At 42.2% G+C, this 23,388-nt stretch overlaps 1 protein-coding gene across 1 annotated transcript in view; it reads right to left on the reverse strand.

Annotated features, from left to right (window-relative positions):
- The window catches only part of pigk (phosphatidylinositol glycan anchor biosynthesis, class K), a 30,286-nt gene extending 6,898 nt beyond the window's left edge, over window positions 1-23,388 (reverse strand). The window contains exons 1-10 of the mRNA XM_083783079.1: window positions 23,261-23,388; window positions 22,973-23,026; window positions 20,916-21,007; window positions 20,361-20,496; window positions 18,885-18,996; window positions 18,107-18,203; window positions 17,101-17,218; window positions 14,811-14,921; window positions 10,386-10,558; window positions 6,745-6,820 (exon numbers count right to left, since the gene is read on the reverse strand). Coding sequence (XP_083639205.1) covers window positions 6,745-6,820; window positions 10,386-10,558; window positions 14,811-14,921; window positions 17,101-17,218; window positions 18,107-18,203; window positions 18,885-18,996; window positions 20,361-20,496; window positions 20,916-21,007; window positions 22,973-23,026; window positions 23,261-23,326 — 1,035 coding nt within the window. The 5' untranslated portion in view covers window positions 23,327-23,388. The remainder of the gene's footprint in view (window positions 1-6,744; window positions 6,821-10,385; window positions 10,559-14,810; window positions 14,922-17,100; window positions 17,219-18,106; window positions 18,204-18,884; window positions 18,997-20,360; window positions 20,497-20,915; window positions 21,008-22,972; window positions 23,027-23,260) is intronic.

Consider the following 23,388-nt stretch of genomic DNA (forward strand, 5'->3'; position numbering starts at 1 on the left):
TAATATAAACCCCGTTAGTAAACAAAATTGGGACAATGAGGATTTGACGAATCCAAGACTGTTCCAAGTCTGACATAATGGTGCAATTTCCTCAAACAAATGTGCTCTAGTACTTCGCTAAAGTTCATTAATCCATTTTGGGCGGGAACCCAAGTGCATGAAATAATTAGTGTAAGTGGTTGAGAATCCTACAGTAGGCTAGATTATTGTATTGCACTGCAGTTCTAAAAACAAACAATTGAAGGCCTAGCCCTACTGTATGTCAAGTAATGCATAAAAATAAAGAAATGACACTTGTGTCCGAAATAATAGGATGTTCCAAAATATATATATATAAAAAACATGCACAAACAAACACACTGTCTCACACACACACACACACATGCATATTTCCTTGAGAAAAATACAGTGGTGAGAGAGACATGGGGTAAAGAAAGGACACTGGCAAAGTAATACAGAGAAGAGAAAGAGAAGAAAGATGCTGTAAGAAAGAGATTGCTCACTGACCTTTCCCAACAATAGATATTCACATTACATTGCCAAGGACAGGGGCCTTGGCACAAAAGTCCCTTCCCTAGCTTTACATGTTCTTTCTGTTGCATATTAATTTCCCAGGCAAAATCAATTTACGGCCACCCATCTGATTGATTGGAGCTAATTAACAGTGCCACACAGGGTACTAATGGTCGTTAGGGGAGCCCTGCCAAACACAACCACTCCAAGGTCAAACACCACAGCAAATTGTTCCAGAGAGCCAGATGATAGAGTAGTCGTCATTGTGCAAAGCAAGGACCACTAGGCAGACGTCGCCTTTTAAGCCCTCAGCAAGGTAATAGTCAAGGTACTAATGTCCTTCTGCTTTCTTCACCCAACGGTTGTCAGTAATAATGAATAAGCGTAGGCAATGCGCCAAAGCAAAATGTAATTGACATTTACACAAGCAAAAAAAAAAAAAAAAAAAGGGTTGCATTTTGCTGGAGGTTGATTTGGCCTGTGAACGGGCACATCCTCCCCGACATTGCAGCTGCAAGGAGGAGGAGAGAAGAGTGTAGCACTGGGGTGGGGGCTGGGGGGGGATGGGTTGCAGAGGGGAACATTACTTTCTGCCGTTTCCATTTTCAGTTCTCCAGAGCCATAATGTGTGGTGTCAAGCTGGTAAAAGAAAAAATAATTTTACGCCAGAGACCAGGAAACGACCCGTCAAGGAACGCAAACAAAATACAAAAGAAAAGATAGGGGGGCAAGAAACTAATAAAAGAGCTCCAGTCTCTCATCTCCGGAACAGAACGTACTATGATCAGGCATTGGCATGGTGATGCGATGTGTGACTGGAGTTGGGAGGATGAGAACTGTCGCATGATGAAGGGGACTCCCCCTCCATCTCCACCTCTGAGACAGCTGCCAAAGATTGACAGGACATTAATCAACTCCCCGATTGTGCAACAAGCACACACTCACTTTTCTGGTACAGGCTCACATGTGCACAGAACCTTGAACCTTGAGCTTGTAGATCTGCTATAATGTTGTGTGCGCTTCCCATGCCTACACGGCACTGCGCTCAATTAAGAAAGATTTAATGCAGATGCGCTCATGACGGCCAGGTTCAGAGCCTCAGAGGGGCATGAGGGGAATCTTTTCAACAAAATGCTACATTCCAGTTCAGGATGGAGAGGACAGTTTCTCCGACGGTCAAAAAGGCAGGGGCTAAAGTCCCCTTTCATAAGCATAAGATGAACAACAGAACAAGCTGATGAATTCAGCAGGAGGATCAGAGACAGGAGAGCAGGTACCGGAATGCTTTTTTTCCTCCTTTTTTGGGTGCTATAATTGCGCTGAAAACCTTGACACGTCCGCCCGCCCCTGCGGGCAACGGGCCGGCCTGTGGCATCACTACTGCAAAGTGTCCATATATGGAGCTGGCCTGTTCCGACATCATTCCGACATCGGCATAGACTCCATATTTGGGCATGCCTGCCAAATAACTCCATATATGGGCATAAATGGGACACACTGACAGACATAATATCTGGGTGGGGCATTAATTTCCAACTTGCATCGTTCCAAGTAGGACAGTGCCCAACGGGGCACCACTGTAGAGGCTCCAACGGGCACCGCTCTAGTAACTATAAATGCACCAAGTCTCTGTACGTATACTGTAGTTGACTAGTCTGATATCCAAAGAGAGGGAACGAGAAAGAGAGAAAACATGGGAGGGAACAGTGAGTATACAAGTCAGAACTTATGGGTTTTGATAGCATCTACCTCTCTAAATCAACCCATTTGATCAATGGCTGCTGAGAGAAAAGGAGCCGTGCTACAGCAACACAAAGACGTCTTGGAGTTGCACTCGTATTGAGTGCTGCACTAATATGACAACAAGCACAGCATGTGACAACAGGCCTGGTGGACACTGACCATTCTGCTCTCCTGCCATGAAGATGGACCGCAGAGGGCGACAAAAGGTTACACACCCAACCCATGTTCAACCCAGCAGGACCATGAGGCGATAATCAAAATCTCTGCCAGTGGTCCTCCAGGTTGATGACACACATGTACCGTATGTGCATGTACTGTATCTGAACTGCCCGTAGGTTTAGAATGTATCCGAGACAGAAAGAGACAGGGACAGTGAGAGAGAGAGAGCGCGAGAGAGAGCGCGAGAGAGAGCGCGAGCGAGAGAGCGCGAGCGAGAGAGAGAGAGAGAGAGAAGTCTGCGTGGCACAGGGGAAAGGTTCCTGCCAACCACCGCAGAGTAGAGTAAAAGGCCATTTATGCTCTATTTTTGGAGCAGGAAGGAGAATGCAGGGAGAGGCGGAAGGGATATTTTGCCCCCGGCAGGATAAATGCTCCGTCCGCATTAATAACACCAGACCTTAACTTAATGTATGAACGGAGGCAAGACCATGCAGAGAGAACTGCAAGGGCAGTAGTGCCTACATGTTGCACACAGCAAACGGTAGTACACAGTGAATATTCAACTAGAAAAATCAGTGCGCTCCTCTGAGCATGCGTCCCTGTGAGGACAGGTTGCCCACCCAGGGCCTGTAGAGTTTGGAAGGTAGTCATAGCCAATTGGAATGGAACCTGCGACATCTGTCTGATACATCTGGATCACATGTCTCCAGAGATAATACTGTATACTGTATGTTGTGCGAGTTTTGGACAAAAGTTGTTGGAGTAGTAGCAAAAAGTGTGTTTTGAAGAAAACACAAAATAGCTGAAAATGTATTCTAGCCTAAATGGCTGGAGTCCTGTGTAGAGTTGCTTCATGATTCAAGAAATACAAACAAATATTTTGATTGTGTGACCTACGGTTCAAAAGGTAAGGCATAACATGACGCCAACTCAGGCCGATTTGAAAGGTTTGGGTGCCAGTTGAAGGTGTTAGCAGTGATAGGGACTGTGTGGGGGAAATTGGGAATTACTCTTCATATGACCACCGCGCTCTGACTATAGGTGCGCTACCCGTTCAAAACATATCAAAATAACGGTAGTGGGTCGCACACAAATACGGACAAATACGGACAAACTGAAGGCAGGATAGCCGAAACGTTTGTCCGTATATGAAATAAACTATTTGAACTGAAGTCTTGGTGTGTGCGACCCACTACCGTTATTTTGGAAATTGGGAATTGGCATAACGACTACATTGGGAGAAAGAAAGGGGAAAGAAAAACAGAGAAAAGAGAAAGGAAGAGTAAAGGAAGAGGTGAGAGGGAGGCGGGAACTAATCGAGACATCGTGTCAAGCATCAGGCTTAGGACTCTGCATAAAATGTGTGTGGGTGCATATACCCGGTACATGAGTCTGTCCTCAAGTGCGAACGAACACTCCTGTGCATTAAAGATTATGGCCACGGTACGCACGGCAATCTAGCACACAGTGTTCAGTGAATCTGAAATGAGCCTGTATTGGACCTGGAGGCAGGGCTTCTGTTGATTTCCCAGAGTGCTTCTGGATGCAGAGACTTGGCCATGTTCCTGTCACATTTCTCAGCAGGGATCAGGGCTATGTTCAACCACTGCTCTCTGGGTCTAACTGGCTGGAGCCAGAAAACAGCAGCATTTGACCAGCCTAGGGCACAACAATATACTTGTTCTTGTAGGCTTGCAATATTTTGGATGCTTGTACAGCATCAATAGCAAATTAAGGGCAGTGAATGGGTTGGGAAGCATAGTAGTTTTGCAAGCTACAAATTAATTCACACTGGAAGAAATTGAACTACAGCAAAGCTACCATAAAGAGAAATCTATTTGACAAAAACTGCCCGAGAGGCATCCTAACCAGATGTCCAAACCACCTAAGCTGGCTCTTTTCCAGGCAAAGAAGCAGCGACTCTACTCAGAGTTTCTCTCGTGTGACTGAACTTCTCACCCCATCTCTAAGGGAGATGCCAGTCGTCAAATAAACCTCATTTCGGCTGCTTATATTCGCGACCTTATTCTTTCGATCATGACTCACATTTCATGACCATAGGTGAGAGTAGGAATGAAGATTGCTTGGTAGACAGAGAGCTTTGCCTTCTGGCTCAACTCGCAGTGTCAGGTTAGTAGCTATTTGAAGCAGACTGGATTGGATTCTTTATGTGCCAGCATCTACCTGTATATTGTAGTTCAGATTCAGAACAGATATTGTTGCTCCGTCAGGAGAGCGAGACAGTGGACATAAAATATACGGATTGAAGTTTTAACCACTTGAACCCTAGCAACCCTATTCTGGTGAGTCATAATATAACGTGATGGATTGTGAGCTCATAGATCGTTGTGAGCTTGCAGAGGCTCTAGGGGCTGAGCCTAAATTCTGGATGGGGACAAGGCACCTCAAGCCGGGAAGATTACCGGGAGAAGTGCAGGGGCCGGAGGAGCTAGTGTGAGATATAGCGATTATGCAACAGTTACCCTAAAAACTAAAACACAGCAACTAGCAATTAGTAATTTCTAATGCCATATTTAGCCAGTACGAACACAAATCTATCAGTGACTAGCCTAACCTGCTAGCCTACTAAGCCTAGTAGCCAGTTAGTTCTCAGTGCTCCTGTCGCGTGAGTAAAGCACAGTTCCAATGACAAGATTTACTTTTTTCTTCACTCGGGCACATCTGTAGCTGTAATCAGCTCTAACTAACTAAACTGGAAATGCAATTTGCAACATTATGCAAATCGTTCCCAGTGTAAGGTCACAACAAGGGGAAATTCTCAACAGCTTGATCAATAACAACTCTGACAGCGGAGAGAACATAACCCAACACCAGAAAAATCTTGTTTACTATAAAGGCTCATGGTGATGACTCACATCCCTTGTTCCTAGTTTGACACGGGTTCCCCTGGGAGATGGCATGAGGCACCAAGGCATTTCATTCCATCCTATTTTGATTGGTTAATTTAAAAATATTGTCTTTGCCATATTCAAGGTTACACTTCAGGTCTCCAGAGAGACCAAGGCTTAGCTTTTCATGGAAGATAAATTGCAGATTTACATGAAGCCAGCTTCACAACAGTGCAAAGGAGTTTGGTCCAAAAAAAAACATGTAATAAAACAACAATTTGGTGGAAGCTTTTATCGACAGTGCCTTACTTACATTACATGGAATCTTTACTTTCATTTTAGCATGGGTCGGCCCAGTGGGACTGTAATGCCAGCTGAGATACAGTGAATGTCCTATAGCAATGTCTCTTGCTACACATTGAACTATACACACACATTGAAATACACACTGACTACTCACAGCTACACACAATAGGAACATTGACAGCTTTAGTGCCACAGTCAGTCACACAAGCCCAAACATTAATAGACCAATATTTCCACTGACCCTGATATAAAATGAAAGTGTTGTGGAAAGTCTTTATGCTTCTATAGCACAAATGTAACTTTTATGGGTTGAAAAAAACATGAGTTTCAGAAGTGAAAAGGTGATGGACATTCTTTTACTGAAGGTCATTCTGACACAAAGCATCCATTGCGTTCAGAGGCTGCGGGAAACACAATTCCTCCGCATAGCCACTCCATTCTGTTGGATTTCATGGTGGCCTTTCCGCACAGCGGCCGGTACGTGCTTGCATTTCACTCTCGACTGTTGCTATAGAAACAGCACAAACACATCTGTTCGTGGATGCCACGCGCAACTTTCTGCTCCGTCTTGAAATTAACCCATTCTGACCCGAGATCAGATTCTAAAAATGTCTATTACATCCCGACAGTTTCATTATTAACCCATTCCGACCCGAGATCAGATTCTAAAAGTGTCTTTGATTTTTCAAAAATAGCAGACCTACAAGCTCGTATCGCGCCACTCGGTGGCGCGATATGAGCTTGTAGATCTGCTATTTTTAAATAGCTAAAGCATAACATGATGCCGACACCAAAATGGGTGCCCGGTCAGAATGGGTTAAGGCCGACACGGACACGTCTCTGATGACAGAATTGGAGGTGGTGTATGATGCATCTTATGTACGCGCACACACATACACACAGAAGCAATTATCAGGGAAAATATGTCTCAGTGGACATGTCATGATGATATACTAATTAGAGACTAATTTGAACAGAACTGTTCTATGAATAAGCAATGTCCTCCACTGACCTGTTTGTGTGTGTGTGTGTGTGTGTGTGTGTGTGTGTGTGTGTGTGTGTGTGTGTGCGTGTGTGTGTACGCGCCTAAGGTGATGGATGTGTTCTGAGCTACGTGGTGAATGGGTAATGTCCTGGACTGATCCCTTTGTGAATGTATGTGTGTGATACATACCTGATGAATGATCTCAGACACCGGGAGCTGGTCAATGTAAGACTGCCTTTCCTTCTGCAAATCTCCATGCATAGGCCTGTTGAGAAAGAAAATGCCTATTAAATCTATACTAGTAAGACATTTTTAATACATAGTTACTGTAGGCTGAATCCTCTGAATTATTGAAAATAAAAAGCGGGTGGGGGTCAATTGCCTATTTTTGCAAGATTAATAAACCTGCATATGTCACTCATTTTGGTGGAAAAGGCAAATAAGTGAATTTTGCCTTGGCTACACTTTTTTATGAGGGACACCATTATGCCGTGGTGAAGAAAGAAGCTGTCAGGGAGAGGAATCTACACCAGAGTTAACTTTAATATGATTAATTATTAACAATAAATTATAGATTGCAGCTAGAGATCCTCTGATCAATCGGCCACCGATCAGTGATCGGACAATATTCACTCCAAATGACTCGATCTGAGAAACCGATCTTTTATACCATTTTAGTGGTATAAAAATGTCAATTGGATATATAGTATAACATCATTTTGCATCTTTGCGACAGGCCATTTTTGTATAGATAATTTTATACTATATTGGTACAAATTGAAATGGCCTGGCTTTTCCTTCATCTGACCAGAAGTGGGGAATTCATTCTCTGCGTTGCGTTGTTGCTGCTGAACAGCAAACATCTCAGCCTCGGAGTCAGGGAGGAGGAGTATTTGGCTCTTTGGCTGAAGAGAACCTTCACTGATTAGCTGTCAGTTCCGACAGTTCACCACTGCAACCCACCTCCATCTACCCCTTACTGAGTGAAGCATTCTCTTTCTCTCTCATCTTCCCTCTGTCAGACCCTTCTTTTTCTTTACTACCCCCTGCAAGTTTATATGTTGGCAAGTCCCTGTCTTTTCTTCCATCTCTCTGTCCGCTGTTTGTGTGCACGCACTAGAACACCAAGTTTCTTTGCCTGATAGGGGGGAAGAAGACAGGAAAACAGACCTGACAGTCAGGAAGACAGTATCCCGCAGAACCTTTCGACATACTCTAAGATACTGTTAGATAGGCCTATTGAGTGGCAGGCGAGTGTGAACAAGAGATGCATTGCCTCTGCACACAATCTCTCCCTCTCTCAGGATTTGCTGTGAGCATTTGTCAATCGACTTACTTGGTTCAAAATAAATCTACACCACTTCTAGAACCAATACTAGTGGTGCCCGTGACTCCAGCCATCTCAAGGTCAAACTAAGAATTCATCTGAACACCTGTTCAGCTAATGGTCCGTTTAATTCCACATCGACCCAAGAATTTTTTTTTCTCCTTTCTTCATGCAATCTCTCTCCAGTACCGCAGTATGGCCACATGTGTTGCATTATTTAATTACGTTTACTCTTTGATGCAATGAGGTATGAAATTCACTTCTAATTTGATAGCTTCACCTCTATTCCAATTATTTCGGGTGCTGCGGCATGCCCTGTAGGATTATGTATTTTGGGCAAACAGTAAGCAATGGCTCGAAGGGAACCAACTCATTGCAGCATAAGGTCTACAGGTCATGAAGGAGACCAGGGAGGTCCATTTAAGTAGCTTGTGCGTCCAGGGTAATCCACTTAATGGAAGGCCCTGTGACTCCTCCAGGAAAACAGCTGTTTAGTAATGAGTGAGGAAGGCATTGGAGATGCAAGGAAGACAGAGAGAGACCAGGGAACATTGAGAAAGAAAGAGAGAGACACACAGGACAAGTGACGTGTACACACACAGTGTCACTAAATATCCACCTCCACTTGTCTGAATGGCTGGCTGAGAGCTTGCAAAAGTGAATTAAAACCCTACAGGTATATATATATACTTTATTGATTCCCTCAACACAAAATATATTCACTGGAAATAACCGATCTACAAGCTCACAATGCGTCACACTGAGATGCATTGTGAGCCTGAAGATCCGCTGTTTTTGCTGAATGATCGCCTGTTGGCAGTCTGCAGAATAATTAGGGACACTAGGGTGATTTCTTCAAAACAGCCACAATCCCCAAGTCTCATAGATGAAAACATGTCACATCATAACATGCGCAATGGTAGCACCAAGGTTTCACTGGAGCTTTGAAGCAGTCTTTTGTCCTTAATAAAATGTGTAAGATATGAGCCAATTCAGTGCATCAGCAAACCATGCCCCATTAAAAAAAGATCAAATGAAAGGGATATTGCCACTTTCTTACATCATATTAGGTGACAACGTCTCTAGAATTAGGGCAAATGTCTGTTCTGTTCAATTACACTGATCACATTTTTTGTGTGTGCTAGCTGGAGGCTAGTTCAACCAGCCGTATTTGTTGCCAATCAATAGCAAAGTAATGTGGGAAAGGTTGATGCAGTAATGACTAACTAGCCCAAGGCAAAAGCAGCTAACTGGACAGCCGATAACTGAACTCAATGTGTGCCAATTAGCTCTAATTGTGAATTGGCATTAGAATTTTTTTATTTTGCTATAACCACACAGTGGCTCAATTAACAGGCCTGCTTGATGAAATGAATAAAAAGTGGGAACCTACGTTTTCATTTCCTTCGTATCGGTTTGTAGAGGGTAGCATTTTTTTGCAAACGTGAGGCCTAATGAGCCCATGTGTGATTGATTGATTACATTTTGGTACATTAGCTATGGGTTTACTGACGCTCTAAATGAGTGTCCTTATTAAGGGATTATAGTATTTGGGGAATGGCCAATATGAGTAAGCAGACGATGTTTACCCAAACACAATGAGGTTATGCAGAAAATCAACAATGATCGCTTTGGTGGGGACTGACAGCTCTCTACCCCCATCTAGTGGTCAGGCCAATCATCACACCTAGTTTGTATGTACTGTGTATGTAGGGGAATAATGCAGTGCATTGACATTCACATGAAGCGAGAACTGTCATATTTACAGGTACACAAAAAAAAACTAATGTGTTAGTTGTTCTTTTTTAAATAATACAGTGTCTGCATGACATGCAGGGATCAATCATATAAAGTCTTCCATCACCCACAGTTAGAGCAGCTCATAAAGACAGGAATCAATATAAATAATGATGGTAGTTCCTATCAAAGCCGGCGTATTGTGTCTGTAACTAAACAAAATCAACAAATTTGTCCCATGTGGCACTGCCAAAAGAAGACTAAGGCAAAATGAGCTCAATCTGTGTTTCGTGTTTGTTTGTTTTTTACCCCATCAAGCTTGAAAGAGGACAAACTTCTTTTGGTCCCGATTCAGAAAACGGCCTTGCCAAAGATTGGGTTTGACAATAATAAGGCTCTAGTCAGTCAAGTATGGTTCTGTAATCTAACTATAAATGCACCAAGTCTGTGTGTGTGTGTATTTACGTCTGAGGCGAGAACCGTTCGCCTCAACGACTTCAAATTCGACACACGCGTTTCACCCCACAAGAGGGGGTGCAGTGTCCGGTGTCGTGTAGGTCTGGTGACCAGAACCACCGCAAAAAGGGTCTATATAATGTATGGAGCTTTTTTATTTTGCAATCAACTCATCTCAATGTGCTGCAGCACATTATTCGGCTGTAGAATCATTATTGCAACATTGTGATTTCAACAATATCACTTTTAAGTTATGCAGGTAACTGCGGGACAAGGGACACATTCATGCTAAGAATAGACATGGGCTTACCGCTCCTTTACAGGCTCTTCAGTAATGGTCAAGTTGATGGTTCCCGTGGTGAGCTCCACTTTGCGGACACTACCGAAGAAGTCGGTGATGAGGACACTCCCCGGGTCTCTCAGGAACAGGTCAGTGCGGTGACCCGGAGTGGACACACACTGGCTCTTAGGGCATACCTTGAACTAGAAGAAGAATCGATTAACATCAGATATTCAGCACACATGAATGATACGTCAATGATTTTTTTTTTCAGTTGAATGGTTTGAGCCATACTGTACGTTACATGATGGACACCAAAGCATAAGATATGCTAGAAAGTAGAAACTAACATCTCAGTAGCTCTGGTGGCTTTGTATACATGTAGCTGTAGTGGTTAGAACAGCACACATCAGATATGCTAGCTTATGTCTATTTTGTGTTTTTTCTGGATCCAAGCCCACCCATCTGACTACTTAACACGCCAGCCATGCCTTTTCAGAGGATGTTTATTTTAATGATCAAACAACATAGTTGACAAAGTTCACATTTATCGGTATCACATGAAAACACATTTTCAAGGGTTTTAAAGACGAAATACCATTGCATTATTTTACATTAATATAATAATGATATATACAATTTGATTGTTTTGCCAATTATATTAGTTACAATATCCTCATGGCCCACAGGTTGCGAACCACTGGTTTAAGTGGTCTGGTATGGCTCAACTGTACTTGTAGTCCTGTTCCCATTGGGACCAATGGTAGAATAAAAGCATGCACCCCGTGGTACTGCAATGCACTTAGGAAACATCCATCACAACTGTGCATGGCTCTTTAAAGACCACAAAACATGTAGTGGCTAATAAGCTGTCATGACTCGATGATGTGGCACTCCTTGGGCTAAAAACGTCCATAGCCATTTCCAAATGTCATGACCTCAATCACATTTGTGATGACCTCATCACATTTGTGATGACAGCTATGGACATTTTCGTGCAAATCAAATGCTTGCAATGGATTCAGAATCATGAAATAACCCTTGTTTGACCCCTTATATGCTACTTAATGTTGCCGTTGAGAGCGCAGCCCAATTTTTTTCCCGCTCTTATCTAACAGACAGATCATTTTCAGTTGTGATCGGAGAAGCCTCTTCCTCTCCAGTCGTGTGGCAAAGATCACGTCTGCACAACTCATCTTCAGCATCAAAGCTAGTATATCAGAGGCAGAGCAACACTCGAGAGCCAATAAAGTCTGTAGTACAACGGAAGTTCAAGGCTGTCTGCCTCATCCCTCTTCCATGGGTCATGTAAATTTGTCCTAGTGGACTGTATACAAATTCCGAGAGAAAAGTACCTGAAATGGAGTTTTAGATTTTCCTAGTCAAGTCAATGGGAAAAATGTATTCACTAATAAATGTAGACCTATATAAATTAAACTTTTCTTTCACAAGTAAATGCTGTAGTACAATCATAAGTACACCATTGATGTGTGATGTAACAGTGTAATGTAACTGTTGCTAATTCCCCGCCGGGCAGACTTAAACCCTGTTGTATTTGCATGCTAACGGTAGGCGGTTAAGAAAGTGTCTCCATTTGGCCACCCCGAAAGATAATCATTCCGTTGTGATCATGCTGTTCATTATATCCATTTGTATGGCACGGCGAAGGAGGTGGTTGAGGAGGGGGCGGACAGTGTGGTCTCAAAACAGCGCATGTGTTCACGTTAACATGCCCCCGTCCAACTGTCAGTGCTGGCTTTCAGGTGCCTGTCTGCCACGCAACCCCCGCGTTGGCCACGTCTGGTAAGTTGTGGTGACTGACGTGCGAACATTCCGAAGGTGTCGAATAGCTGTAGTATGCATTAAAGTTGATTTCCCCGTGTGGGTCTGATGCATAGGTCTGATGCCTGCCAGGGGGCTGTGTGAAAAGGGGGAGGTGCGTTGGAGAATGCAAGGGGAATGTTGCGCGGAAAACTGTGTTCCATTATTAATCTGTGTCCCTCCCAACATGCATTTCACTGGTGACACTAGTGATACGTGATTTGTGGGGAGAGGAGTTGTTTTTGACACAAATTAATTTAATTAAGAAGATGACTGTCATAACGGTTGGTGTGTGTAATGCAGGGCACATTGAGGCTGGAGGATTGGGCTGTGCGGCGCTAGGTTCCTTGAGGCTGTCCGTGCGTCGTAGCGTTGTGAGGAGGCGCTCTAAGCGAGCAGCTGTCTTGCTCTGTGCTAAGGAAGTGTACAGACTGACTGACAGACATCGTTCGGTCGATGATGATGATAGTATAGTTTAGGCTTGAGAGATTAGAGCAACACATACTGTAACTGTAACTGTGATTGATTCATTACAAAGTTGACAAAGTATAATTTATCAGTACATACCCACCGATAACTATGCCTCAACTATATGCAGACTTGGGACTACAGGATCAATAGCTCACTAAGCTTCGTCAGTTGCTTGCTCTTGCAGCATATGCCAATGCGTAAAACTTGGTAAATATTTGGTAAAATAAAATATGAAATGGTGCATTAATATAGGTTCCCGAGTTCCCCGGTTTGATCCATGTCTCCTCCTGGCTTTATATTGATGTGTCTTTACTCTTTGAGCAAGTCAATCAAACCATAAATGCTCCCAATAAGCAGGTTGGCACACTCACTGGTTGCACGTCATAGAAATGCACCCCACTGGCAATGATCGTCAACCACTTGAAAACAGTGGGACAGTGGATTATATCGACAACATCAGAGCACAAGTCTAAATGGGATGGGATGGGGATTTAACAAAAAACTAAACAACATTTTGGCACCAACAGGGAAGTTGGTGGTATTGATCCTTAATGCTGCAAAAAAGAACGAAAAAAGCCAAGAACAAACAGGTAAATTGAAAAAGAATAATATGCATTAGTCGGAGTGTATTGATCGAATCAAGGCACAAAGGCAACCAAGTCTAGGTTTGAAGTCTCCCCAAATATGTGTGTGTGTGTGTGTGTGTGTGTGTGTGTGTGTGTGGGAGGGGGGGGGGTGGCCTGAGGTGGCAGTTTATCGGCAACAGCCGGGCAGCAGGCCAGGTCACCAGAGCATTGTTTTTACACACACACACACCTTAGATTAGCTACTGCACAGCTTGAGGACTGGCTGGCAGCCCCTGACGCTTTCATCCGAGCCCGTTCTTTTACTGCCAAAGCCTGTTTATAGAAATTTTGATAATGAAAGAGACCGAGAGCAAGGGAGAGACGGACGTTAAAAAGAGAAACATAGTCTGCCTCATTATTTGAGTAGCAAGAGTCACAAAGTCCTTTTCCCCAAGTCACTTCCCCATTGTTTACATCCATTAAGTCACCCAAACAGGTCCTGCATTATTACAGTCAAGCTCAACAAGGGCACTTTGTTGCCAAAGCATAAATCAGTCTGGATCCACATAGGAAACTTTGTCCAAGAAACTCACACCACTGCTTCTCATGGGTTAGATGAGGATGAATCACTACTTGCAGTAAACCAGACACTGGTGTAGTCTAGTATGAAGTAAAGAGCATAGCTCAGCATACTGTCAATTCATTTACCCCAAGGCCCCCCTTGTATCCCCACGCAGCACATCCCCTCCTATGCATGCACGTGGGTGCACATGTACAAGCGTGACTACATTTTATAATATATGGCAACAAATTTTGAAAATGTATTTTCAACATACAGTATAGTCCTTTTTAAATAAACCTAACCCAGTCTTCCTAAAAGTGGACCAACAGGTCCTCTTTCTGTTCACAGTCACTATAGTTAAATTTTAAAGCTGGCACAGGCAATCTAGAGCATTGGTTCCCGACCTTTTCATACTGAAGTACCACCTCGGAAACTATTTGGTTCTCCATGTACCACCATAATAAATAACGGATGTTAAAATACAGGAGCGTAGACCTGCCCTTTTTGTTCCATTCCTAAGCCAATAATGCTGCTGATCTGACAAAACTCTGTCTAATCACTAATCAGCACAACTGATGATATTTCTAATGTGATTAATCCTCTCTCAAATCTTCGATTAACGGCTAGGTGTGCCGTCGTGCTCATTTCATTTCAGCCTATTTGAACCAATTGGGCGACTTTTCTGTGTACCACCAGAGGGGGGCTCAAGTACCACCAGTGGTACTAGTACCAGTGGTTGGGAACCTCTGATCTAGAGGGCTCAAATAGAATGGCAAAGGGCAGGATTTGTATGCTCGGGGTTTGTATGCTATGGACTCTTGGAAGAATAGCCCAATAGGGCAAAAAGAGATCCATAATCAAAACAACAATCATCTCAGAGTGAGACTACATCTAACAAAGTATGGTGTATTCCATTTTGAGGGTCCTCGACATGAAAGGAATTTGAGAAACTCTGGATACACCACTGCAGTAAACCCTAAAACACACACACACACACACACACACACACACACACATGCACACTAAGCCCCTCACCAGGTCATTCATGTTGGCAGTGCTGGCAGGATGGATGTCTTCCAGGAACTCCAGCAGATAAAAGGTGTAGCGGTCCATCAGGTGAACACCTATAGCCAGATCTGGCTGGTGCTGGAGATGAACAAAAACAATTACTTTATCATTGGTGCAGTTCGGTCATCTTTTAATACAGGATCTTGTCACATTAAAAAGGTTTTCAAATCAAGTTGATACTTCATCACACTAATTGTACTACTAGTTACTAATTAAAACACTAATTAGTAACTCTGGGGCTGAAATTCTGCTTCCTTTGGAAGGACATTAGGCTAAATTGCTGCTTTGCCAAATGCCAAATGAATACAGGAGACACATTCTTCCCCGAGTCATCACTGTTTGACAAAAAACAATTTGCAGTGAAATCACGTCCTCAGGCTGAAGACGACTTTCTCACCAATTAGTGGACACAGTATAAAGGCTTTGACAGATACCGACACTCGTGTCAACACACACATTGCTTTCAGCGGCTGTAGACAAACCGTAGGCATCGAGTGGGCGTGTCAAACCGGTTCATGCGTCTTTCAAATTCAGAGCTCTGTTCTATCGACAAGCATCACAAACCAGAAAACCACCAGAAAACAATGGCACCCTCATTTATCGAACTTGCGTGCAACCAAAATGTGGGTGGGTGTACGCGCATTCTAATGCAATGCTTGGCCTTTATCAATCTGCCATCAATTTGATGAGAATGTAGCAGACAATCAAAGCTCACGTCAAGTCTCAGCTCATGTATGCAAATGTCTGTCAGTGTAGACTTGCGGTGCAGGGCAGGCAGCATAATAGTCAGAGAATCTGACAGATTATATATATTTTTAGGGGAATACATATGTTTAGACGCCTATGTCAAAATATTTACCAAAGGACTGTATCCATTATTATCATCATAAATCTCAGGTGACCCCGAGATGATTTCTGTGGTCAGTTCTGCACTGGTTTCTATGTAAGATTGATGAATGAGAGCCAGAATGTCATCAAGGCTTTGCCGACTTCAAACTTGTATTACAGTGTGTACAGTATGTTATGTACTATGTAGTGATTTCACTTCTACACTCAGTGTAGAAGTGAAAATTCACTATTGAGAAACAAAGCTTCACAAGTTTTACTATTTGCATTTACTTTATTTGCACGTACTAGCTGGTGATGTTAGGGCTCTAGAAAGTCACATATATGATTAGGAGAAGCTCCTTTAAAATGTAGTATCCTCTTCTATAGGACAGCAAATTAGCTACTATAGTACTATAAAGGTTCAGCACTTCAAATTCACCTTTGATGTGAACAAGTAGCCTAACTTTCTATTAGAGCCTTTAGTAACAGGCTACTACTGTGGGTAGTCATTGTGAAATACTGAAAGAGAAAAAAAGGTAAACATAAGTAATTGTACCGCTTGAATAAATCCAGACAGAGCAGCCCTGAATACAAAGGTAATTCTATGAAAAAAAGTGTTTATTATGATTTATTGTAGCTTTGAAAGAGTTTGAATTTACTTCAGATTGAACTCCATCCCCAAGTCAATACCTAATGATGATTGATTATACACATTTTGGTTGGCCAGGAACAATTGAATAACTATTTATTGTTTTCCCATTTTTTTAAGCCTATGGGCTCACAGTTTTACCTTCAATCCATTTATTTAAATGTCAAACATTAGCTGTAAGACACACTGCCTGTACCACGTTCAGCCAATAGTGTCAAACTCGATGGCAATTTAAAACAGAAACCTTACTGAATATCTAAAACAAGACTTGTTTATTTCTCGATTCTATACCTGAAGGTCACTTCCTGGACACTGCAAATGTCGCATTGTTTATATTAAATTATTATTATTATAACGATTTTCATGATTTATGCCAGTCTAGCGCAACAAATAACTAATTAATTCAGTATTTACAGGTGGAATTTTATTTGAAATTAAAACTATATAAAAAGAAAATGTGTTTTTTGTCACTTCATTTCATGTCTAGCATCCTGCACAACAGTATACAGTAGATCATTTAGGAGGCTGTCAGAAATGTATCTCTCTGACAAACACAACTGCATCCTTCTGACCTTTGGTGCCTGCAGTGCACATTACCATCCGGAGTGTTCAATTACAGTAACTTTGTAAACTCAAAGCTTAAGTTAACTCTCCGTTAATTAGCCGTGCGTACTTGCAGTATGCAGCAGTAGTAATTTGATGTCGAGCTTCTGTGTTTTGTGCTTATAAGCGAACAACCCTTTATGTATTTATAGTGCAGGAAAACGTCAGGTGACTCACAGACAGCGAGTCCTCTCCGACTTGGCTGCTGGCCAGTGCCATGAGATTAGGAGAATAGAACCTCTCGTACATGGATGCTCCTTGGCAGGTGTCAATGATGAAGAGTAGTTCATTGTACCTGTCACACACACCACACACCACACACAATTCTCATTTCTCACAGCTGCCATAATACACATCCCTCTGATTATAGAGTAACCTTAGTTCTAACCTTTGAAATCACTCCAGTCCCTTCAAACTACCGTTGCCATGGTGGTCAAAAGACAACATTATGCCCCACTCTACACTAATTATGCCCCACTATACACTAAAACACTGGTTCTCAAAATACATGCACATGACATAGAGATAATTATGAGAGACTTCAATTGAGCTGTGCATAAATGCACCATAGACTTTATTTTACTCACTGAGTGTACCACAAAGTATTTCATTTACTTACTGTTTTATTTTATTCATTTTGGTGCCATTTAATTTACTTCTTGGCAATCTTGGCAATTGTGTTTATTTCTTTCAGATACTTTTTCTACACATTATAAGAAAAATAATTAAATAGGAGTTAAATACTGCAATGTGTGTGTGTGTGTGTGTGTGTGTGTGTGTGTGTGTGTGTGTGTGTGTGTGTGTGTGTGTGTAGCCTATACAAAATATGACTCCTAGCGCCGTTGAAGTGGGACTCATGTCCCTGGGACCCATCTAAAAGACCACCCCTGGGTCCCAGGACCCATTAAATTAAAAACCTATATACAGTGCATCACTGCTCTACACAACCTCATATTCAGCATCAAGGTCTTCAGCTCAGCAATGTTCCGAGTCACCGCATGAAACATAATAATCCATTGACAATCAGGGAGAGTTTCTGTCTGTCTCTCTCAGTAAAAGGTGTTGTTTGTGTGTGCATGTGTTCGCCTAATTTGGTGCTGTAAGTTCCCTTTCTGGTCTAGTCTTATATCAAGTGATGATAGCGCGTGCCAGATTTGTAGTTGTTAAAACAAAATTATCATACCGTCTTTTCTGCCACATCTGCTCAAAGGCATCAGCCAGCTCTACGTTGCTGATCTCCTCAGAATCCTGGAATTTCAGGAAACCGTTCCCACCATGTCCTGTCAACACAATCGTGAATAAAACACATCAAACCATAAATCATGTGATTACATGAACCAAGCACAAGCTCACAACAGGTCACAATGTTGATTCATTGTCAGTTTGTTGATCAGCTACTTCGGCAGAGATTTGGTGTACGAAACAAAAGAAAAGAAAAAAACAGGATACATTAATTGAATTGCTCATACATTATCGATAGGCTGGAAGAAGAGATCCCACTTTTCTCTTGTAGTCTAAGTATGAATGTTAGTTTTTCCATAGCGTTTAACCACTTTAACCATTATTTTAAACTTTAGCTGTTGAAAAATAGCAGATCTACAAGCTCATAGCACAAGCTTGTAGATCTGCTATTTTTTAAAAATCTTGAACATTTGTGCAAATCTTTGAATATACGTATATCCATCTACCAGTAAGTCGAAGTCGCCCTCACACGCTACAGTAAAACTGAACAATCCCCAAGAACAACTAATCTGAAATGACGCTTGACTGCACATTTTATGTCAACCTTCTGGACTTTATTAGACGAGTGTCCTGGTCTAAAATAGCTACAGGACTAGACTGCTATTTTATGGAGCCCTCTATATACTATGGTGTTCGTTTGCAGCCATTTTACATCCAGTCGTTGGTGGAACAACAAACTAGGGCTTTTTTTAAAGTATAGACAAGAGGAGGTGAGGTACCAGTAAGATATATAAGGATGTTGCTGCGGTCATCAGAGAGAAGGCGTTTGGAGCGTGGGGTGCTTGGTGGCATCCTGCCAGTCAGAACTCGCAGGAAGTTCTCCACTGTCACCTGAAACACAGATACAATTCAAAGTGGCAAAATTTTAACAACTTGAACCCAGTGTTGTTTTTGGCAACAAAATTCTATTTTAGTTTTAGTCATAGTCGGTGAAATGAAACTTCATTTAGTCATATTTTATTTTAGTCACCTGGAATGTTAGTCGACCAAATGTCATGCGATTTTAGACGACTAAATCTACAGTTGATTTAGTCGACTAAAGCCTTGATGGCTCATTTTATGGCTGATTTTACACTTGCTGAAAATATACAAGCTTGCGACGCGTTGTGAGCTTGTAGATCCTAAATGGGTTAAAATGATTCGCAGGACATTTGGCGTTAGTTGCCACTTGGCATGATGGAAGTTTGGTGCTGAGGCATGTCGTTCATGACGAGTTCAATATAGTAGCCTATTATAATTAATACCACGAAGAAATGTGGCACATCATTCTGTGCCCAGCGAGGCAGCCGGCAGCGACATTAAGGCATGATCTTACGTTTGGAGGAGAGTACTGGTGAGCTGGCTTAAAGCTTTGACTGGCCAACTTACAAACACGCCGATGCCATTCAATAATGTGGACTTCTATTGTTGTATATAATTAGCCCTAGTGCCTGTCGGTCTGTCTCTCATGTGTACCATAGAATATGCATAGGCACACAAGCGCAAGCTGTGCAATATTGATTCCGACGCTATATGCAAAATGCATAATTTTTTTATGTGTTGACCAAAGTTGGGCACATAGCCATTAGCCAACATATTTTATTTGAAGTTTGTGACTGACTATTAATTGATTCAGCATGAAGACTAAAGCGTGTTAAATGCATTTACGCTTTGATCGCGATCCTGATAAATCAGCTTGTCACTTGACTTGAAAATGGTCACAGAATACGCTTAAAGTCACAGCCAAAAAAAGAAGATGAATTCCACACGTAACGTAGAAATGGTCGGAAATGTCGGCACGCTCAAAATATGAGCGAGAATTGCTTGCCGAATCTGGCCCTATAACTTCATAATATTTCCAAATGTTTTGTCTGCATCATCTAAAGATTTATCATGCATTACTAAATTCTGTATTCTTATTGTAACCAAAATACTGTAAAACAAACTGTGATAAAGAACAAAAAGACAGGTTTTTTTTCTCCATTCGAAATAAAGGACAGGGTTGCTCCTCTATCTCAAGATGTATGAATAATATGAAGTAATTTCCTGATAAACAGGATTGGTAAATACTGAACAATCGGTGCCGCTATACCCCCACACCCCACCCGCAGACACACCACACACCCAACCTCGATTACCCACACACGCCCTGCTGCCTCTCAGTGGGATGTCATTGTGCGTGTGATTGTCTGTGTTCCACGACAACATGGGCTAACCTCGTATCCACGGTAATCCACCTCCACGTCATCACCATACACGTTCAGCTCCATGTTCTTGTGGCTAAACACTGTGGCAGGCTTGGGGTTTCTATGGTTACAGGCCATGTCATCTGCCAACATCAGAACTATGTGACTGTGAACACAAAATGGATTGGGGTGTTATTGATTGAAACTTAATGAATGTTAAGGAAAGGCGTTCAAATATGAGTTATGTACAGACTTGTATAGTTGAGTAAAACAAATAATAATGAAAATAGCTGATATTCAAGCTCACAATACATTGCAATGTGACATGTTGCGACATTGTAGATCTGCTATTTTCTCAATGTTTTTTCATTCATCATAATCGCGGCAAATATTTAAAATAATTGTTATAATCTGGACTCTTCTACCTGATACATTTACACAATAATGAGGATCCTCTTTATGAGGAGTCAGAGGACATCAGTACCTCAAAGGTCAACTCAAGACATCACTATCAGCCTCAAACTTATCTACAAATGTGAATAAAAAAAATTGCTGCAAGGTTAGTCACAGTTTTATGTGACTAACCTGTCAGGAATGCCCAGCCTCTTGACACTTCTGTACACAGACAGCGTATTGGCCACATGGCGATAGTTGAACCAAAATCTGGATGTGCATACCTATGGAATACAGAGAAAACCAACGAAAATGCATTATTAACATAAAAGGCAACACATGTTTAATATTGATCTTTTCTGTTATATGTGGGTGGATGGAAGGATGGATGGATGTTCCACAATTGCTGGCTAGTTTTTACACTGACTAAGTGCAAATGTTCTTGTCAGACACCTACAATTCAACAGTCCAAATGGTTCTCTGCTTCATTCCCTCACGCAAGTTTACTAGTAATAGAGGATTGTAGCAGACCGATCAAATTTAAGCGTATCTGCCAGTAGTCCCAATTCAATATTTATTTTCCTAGATAATACAGCTGTAAATGGTGCATTTATATAGCGCCTTTATCCAAGACGCTTTACACACATTCACCCATTCACACACACATTCATACTGCACAGGAGCAATTATGGGTTCAGAGTCTTGCTCAAGGACACTTCGACACTAAGGTCACACCAGAGAGCTTTGCTGCGATTAAAACTAATCCTGCTGCGCATTTTCAGAAAGTGCACTTCGTTTGGCAGGTGTGAAGGCTCATTCGAATCCTAATGCGTATCAAAGAACCTCATTCTACTCCGAGCAAAAACGGGGATTTCGCACTTGATTACGCTGTCACTTGCTGTCACTGTGTGGGGACTGGGGAGTAGGGACTTTCATCTCGATAAACATTTAGCGCTGCTGTCTGTTATATCAGTGCGCTCAGCGCTGTGCCTCCATGCCCAAAACAACAGTGCGTGGCTGCATGCGTATAGTGAGAGAGCGAGAGAGAGGGGGGGTCCAGTCCCAGACGGCACGACACATGCACGTTATGAGTATCATTTTATCACCATATATTTCACTGTGTAGGCTAGTTTATGAATGTAACACATTGATAAAGGTCCCCCCTGCTGCGTTTCCAATTGCTGCGGATGACAGTGTGAAGGCAAACCGCAGCAAATTAAATATGCAAGAATCCCAATTTCTCCGTCCCATACGCATCCAGTCTACCGAAGTATTAGGTGGCAATGTGACCCAACTCTGAGGGAGCCCAGGTTTGAACTGGCAACCTTGCGGTTCCCATCCGGTCACTCTAACCCTGAGCCCCAACCCCTGAGCCACTGCCGCTGTGTGGTGCAAACTTCACATCAACAACTGTAATTTAGGTAAGCTTGACGCCCCATTGAAATACTGCCAATGCTATGTGCCTATATTTCAAGACCTTCTGTCTTGACTCAAATCCGCACCTGACGCAAAAGGGGTCCATAATCCCTATACAAAATAATGAGGACATAGGGATGAGGCATAGGGACAAAACATTGATTGTGACAACCTGGTTGTCACAATCAATGTTTTGTCCCTATGCCTCATCCCTATGTCCTCATTATTTTGTACTGTAATTACAGTACCCTACTATATATTTAGCTATTATATTTTGGTCTCATCCTGTAGGCACTATTTTTTATCCTTTGCAATGTTTTTATTGGTTTGCAGCTTACTTTTAACTATGTCTGCACCTTTATACTTTTTTACCTTTTGGGTTCTAAAGAGTTGGCCTTAGAGCCACTATTCAATATATTTATATATAGTCCTTAGCTTGACATGCCCTACAATGCCTACATGCTGATTGCAGCCTCATCCTTTTAGATGCGGTGGGCGTGTCTAGCTTGATTTTCATCATTGCAACAGAGCTTGTTCCTTGTTGACCTGCCCATATGCTGTTGTATAATTATAATACGCCTCTTGATGTTGTGTACTCATACCTGACGAAGACCCTGGTCGAAACGTTGTAACAAGAATTTTCCTGTGCGCTACAATTAGTGTACGAACATCGACGAACATCCCTTCCTTTTTCATTGTCACAATCAATGTGACAGTGATTGCTGATTGTGACCAGGATGACAGTCACAATAATCAGTTTGAAAAACTCCATGTAGTTTTAGACAAGATATACTGAAGATAAGATGTACTGTATATTCGCTTTGAATACTCACCAGCACTGCCCAGTTGTTAGTATGGCCACTGCTGAAGAACTGTCCTGCTTTAGTCTTCGTATCAGAGGAAGAGGGAAAGAAATGAATGACGCAGCAGTGTACGTTTATATTTACAAAACGACTCTCCATTAACAAACTCATGTAAGATGCACAGGCAAGTGAGGCAACACAGGTTAGCCAAGCTCGCTACATGATAACAATGTTGCTAGTGTAAAATGCAACATGACTTTATACAGTTTCAGCACAAAGTCACAAACGGAGGTGCGTATTATGATGACATGTACTCACCTCTATGTTATTGCTCCATACTACCAAGTAGACAGAAAATAAGCACAATAAACTAAGTAATTTCATTGTGCAGAACCTCCTTGCACTGATCGAGGAAGTAAAATATTAGCTGGCCCCGCCCAGTGCCG

The sequence above is a fragment of the Protomyctophum parallelum genome (genome assembly GCF_964188405.1).
Source record: "Protomyctophum parallelum genome assembly, chromosome: 14".
NCBI lineage: Eukaryota > Metazoa > Chordata > Actinopteri > Myctophiformes > Myctophidae > Protomyctophum > Protomyctophum parallelum.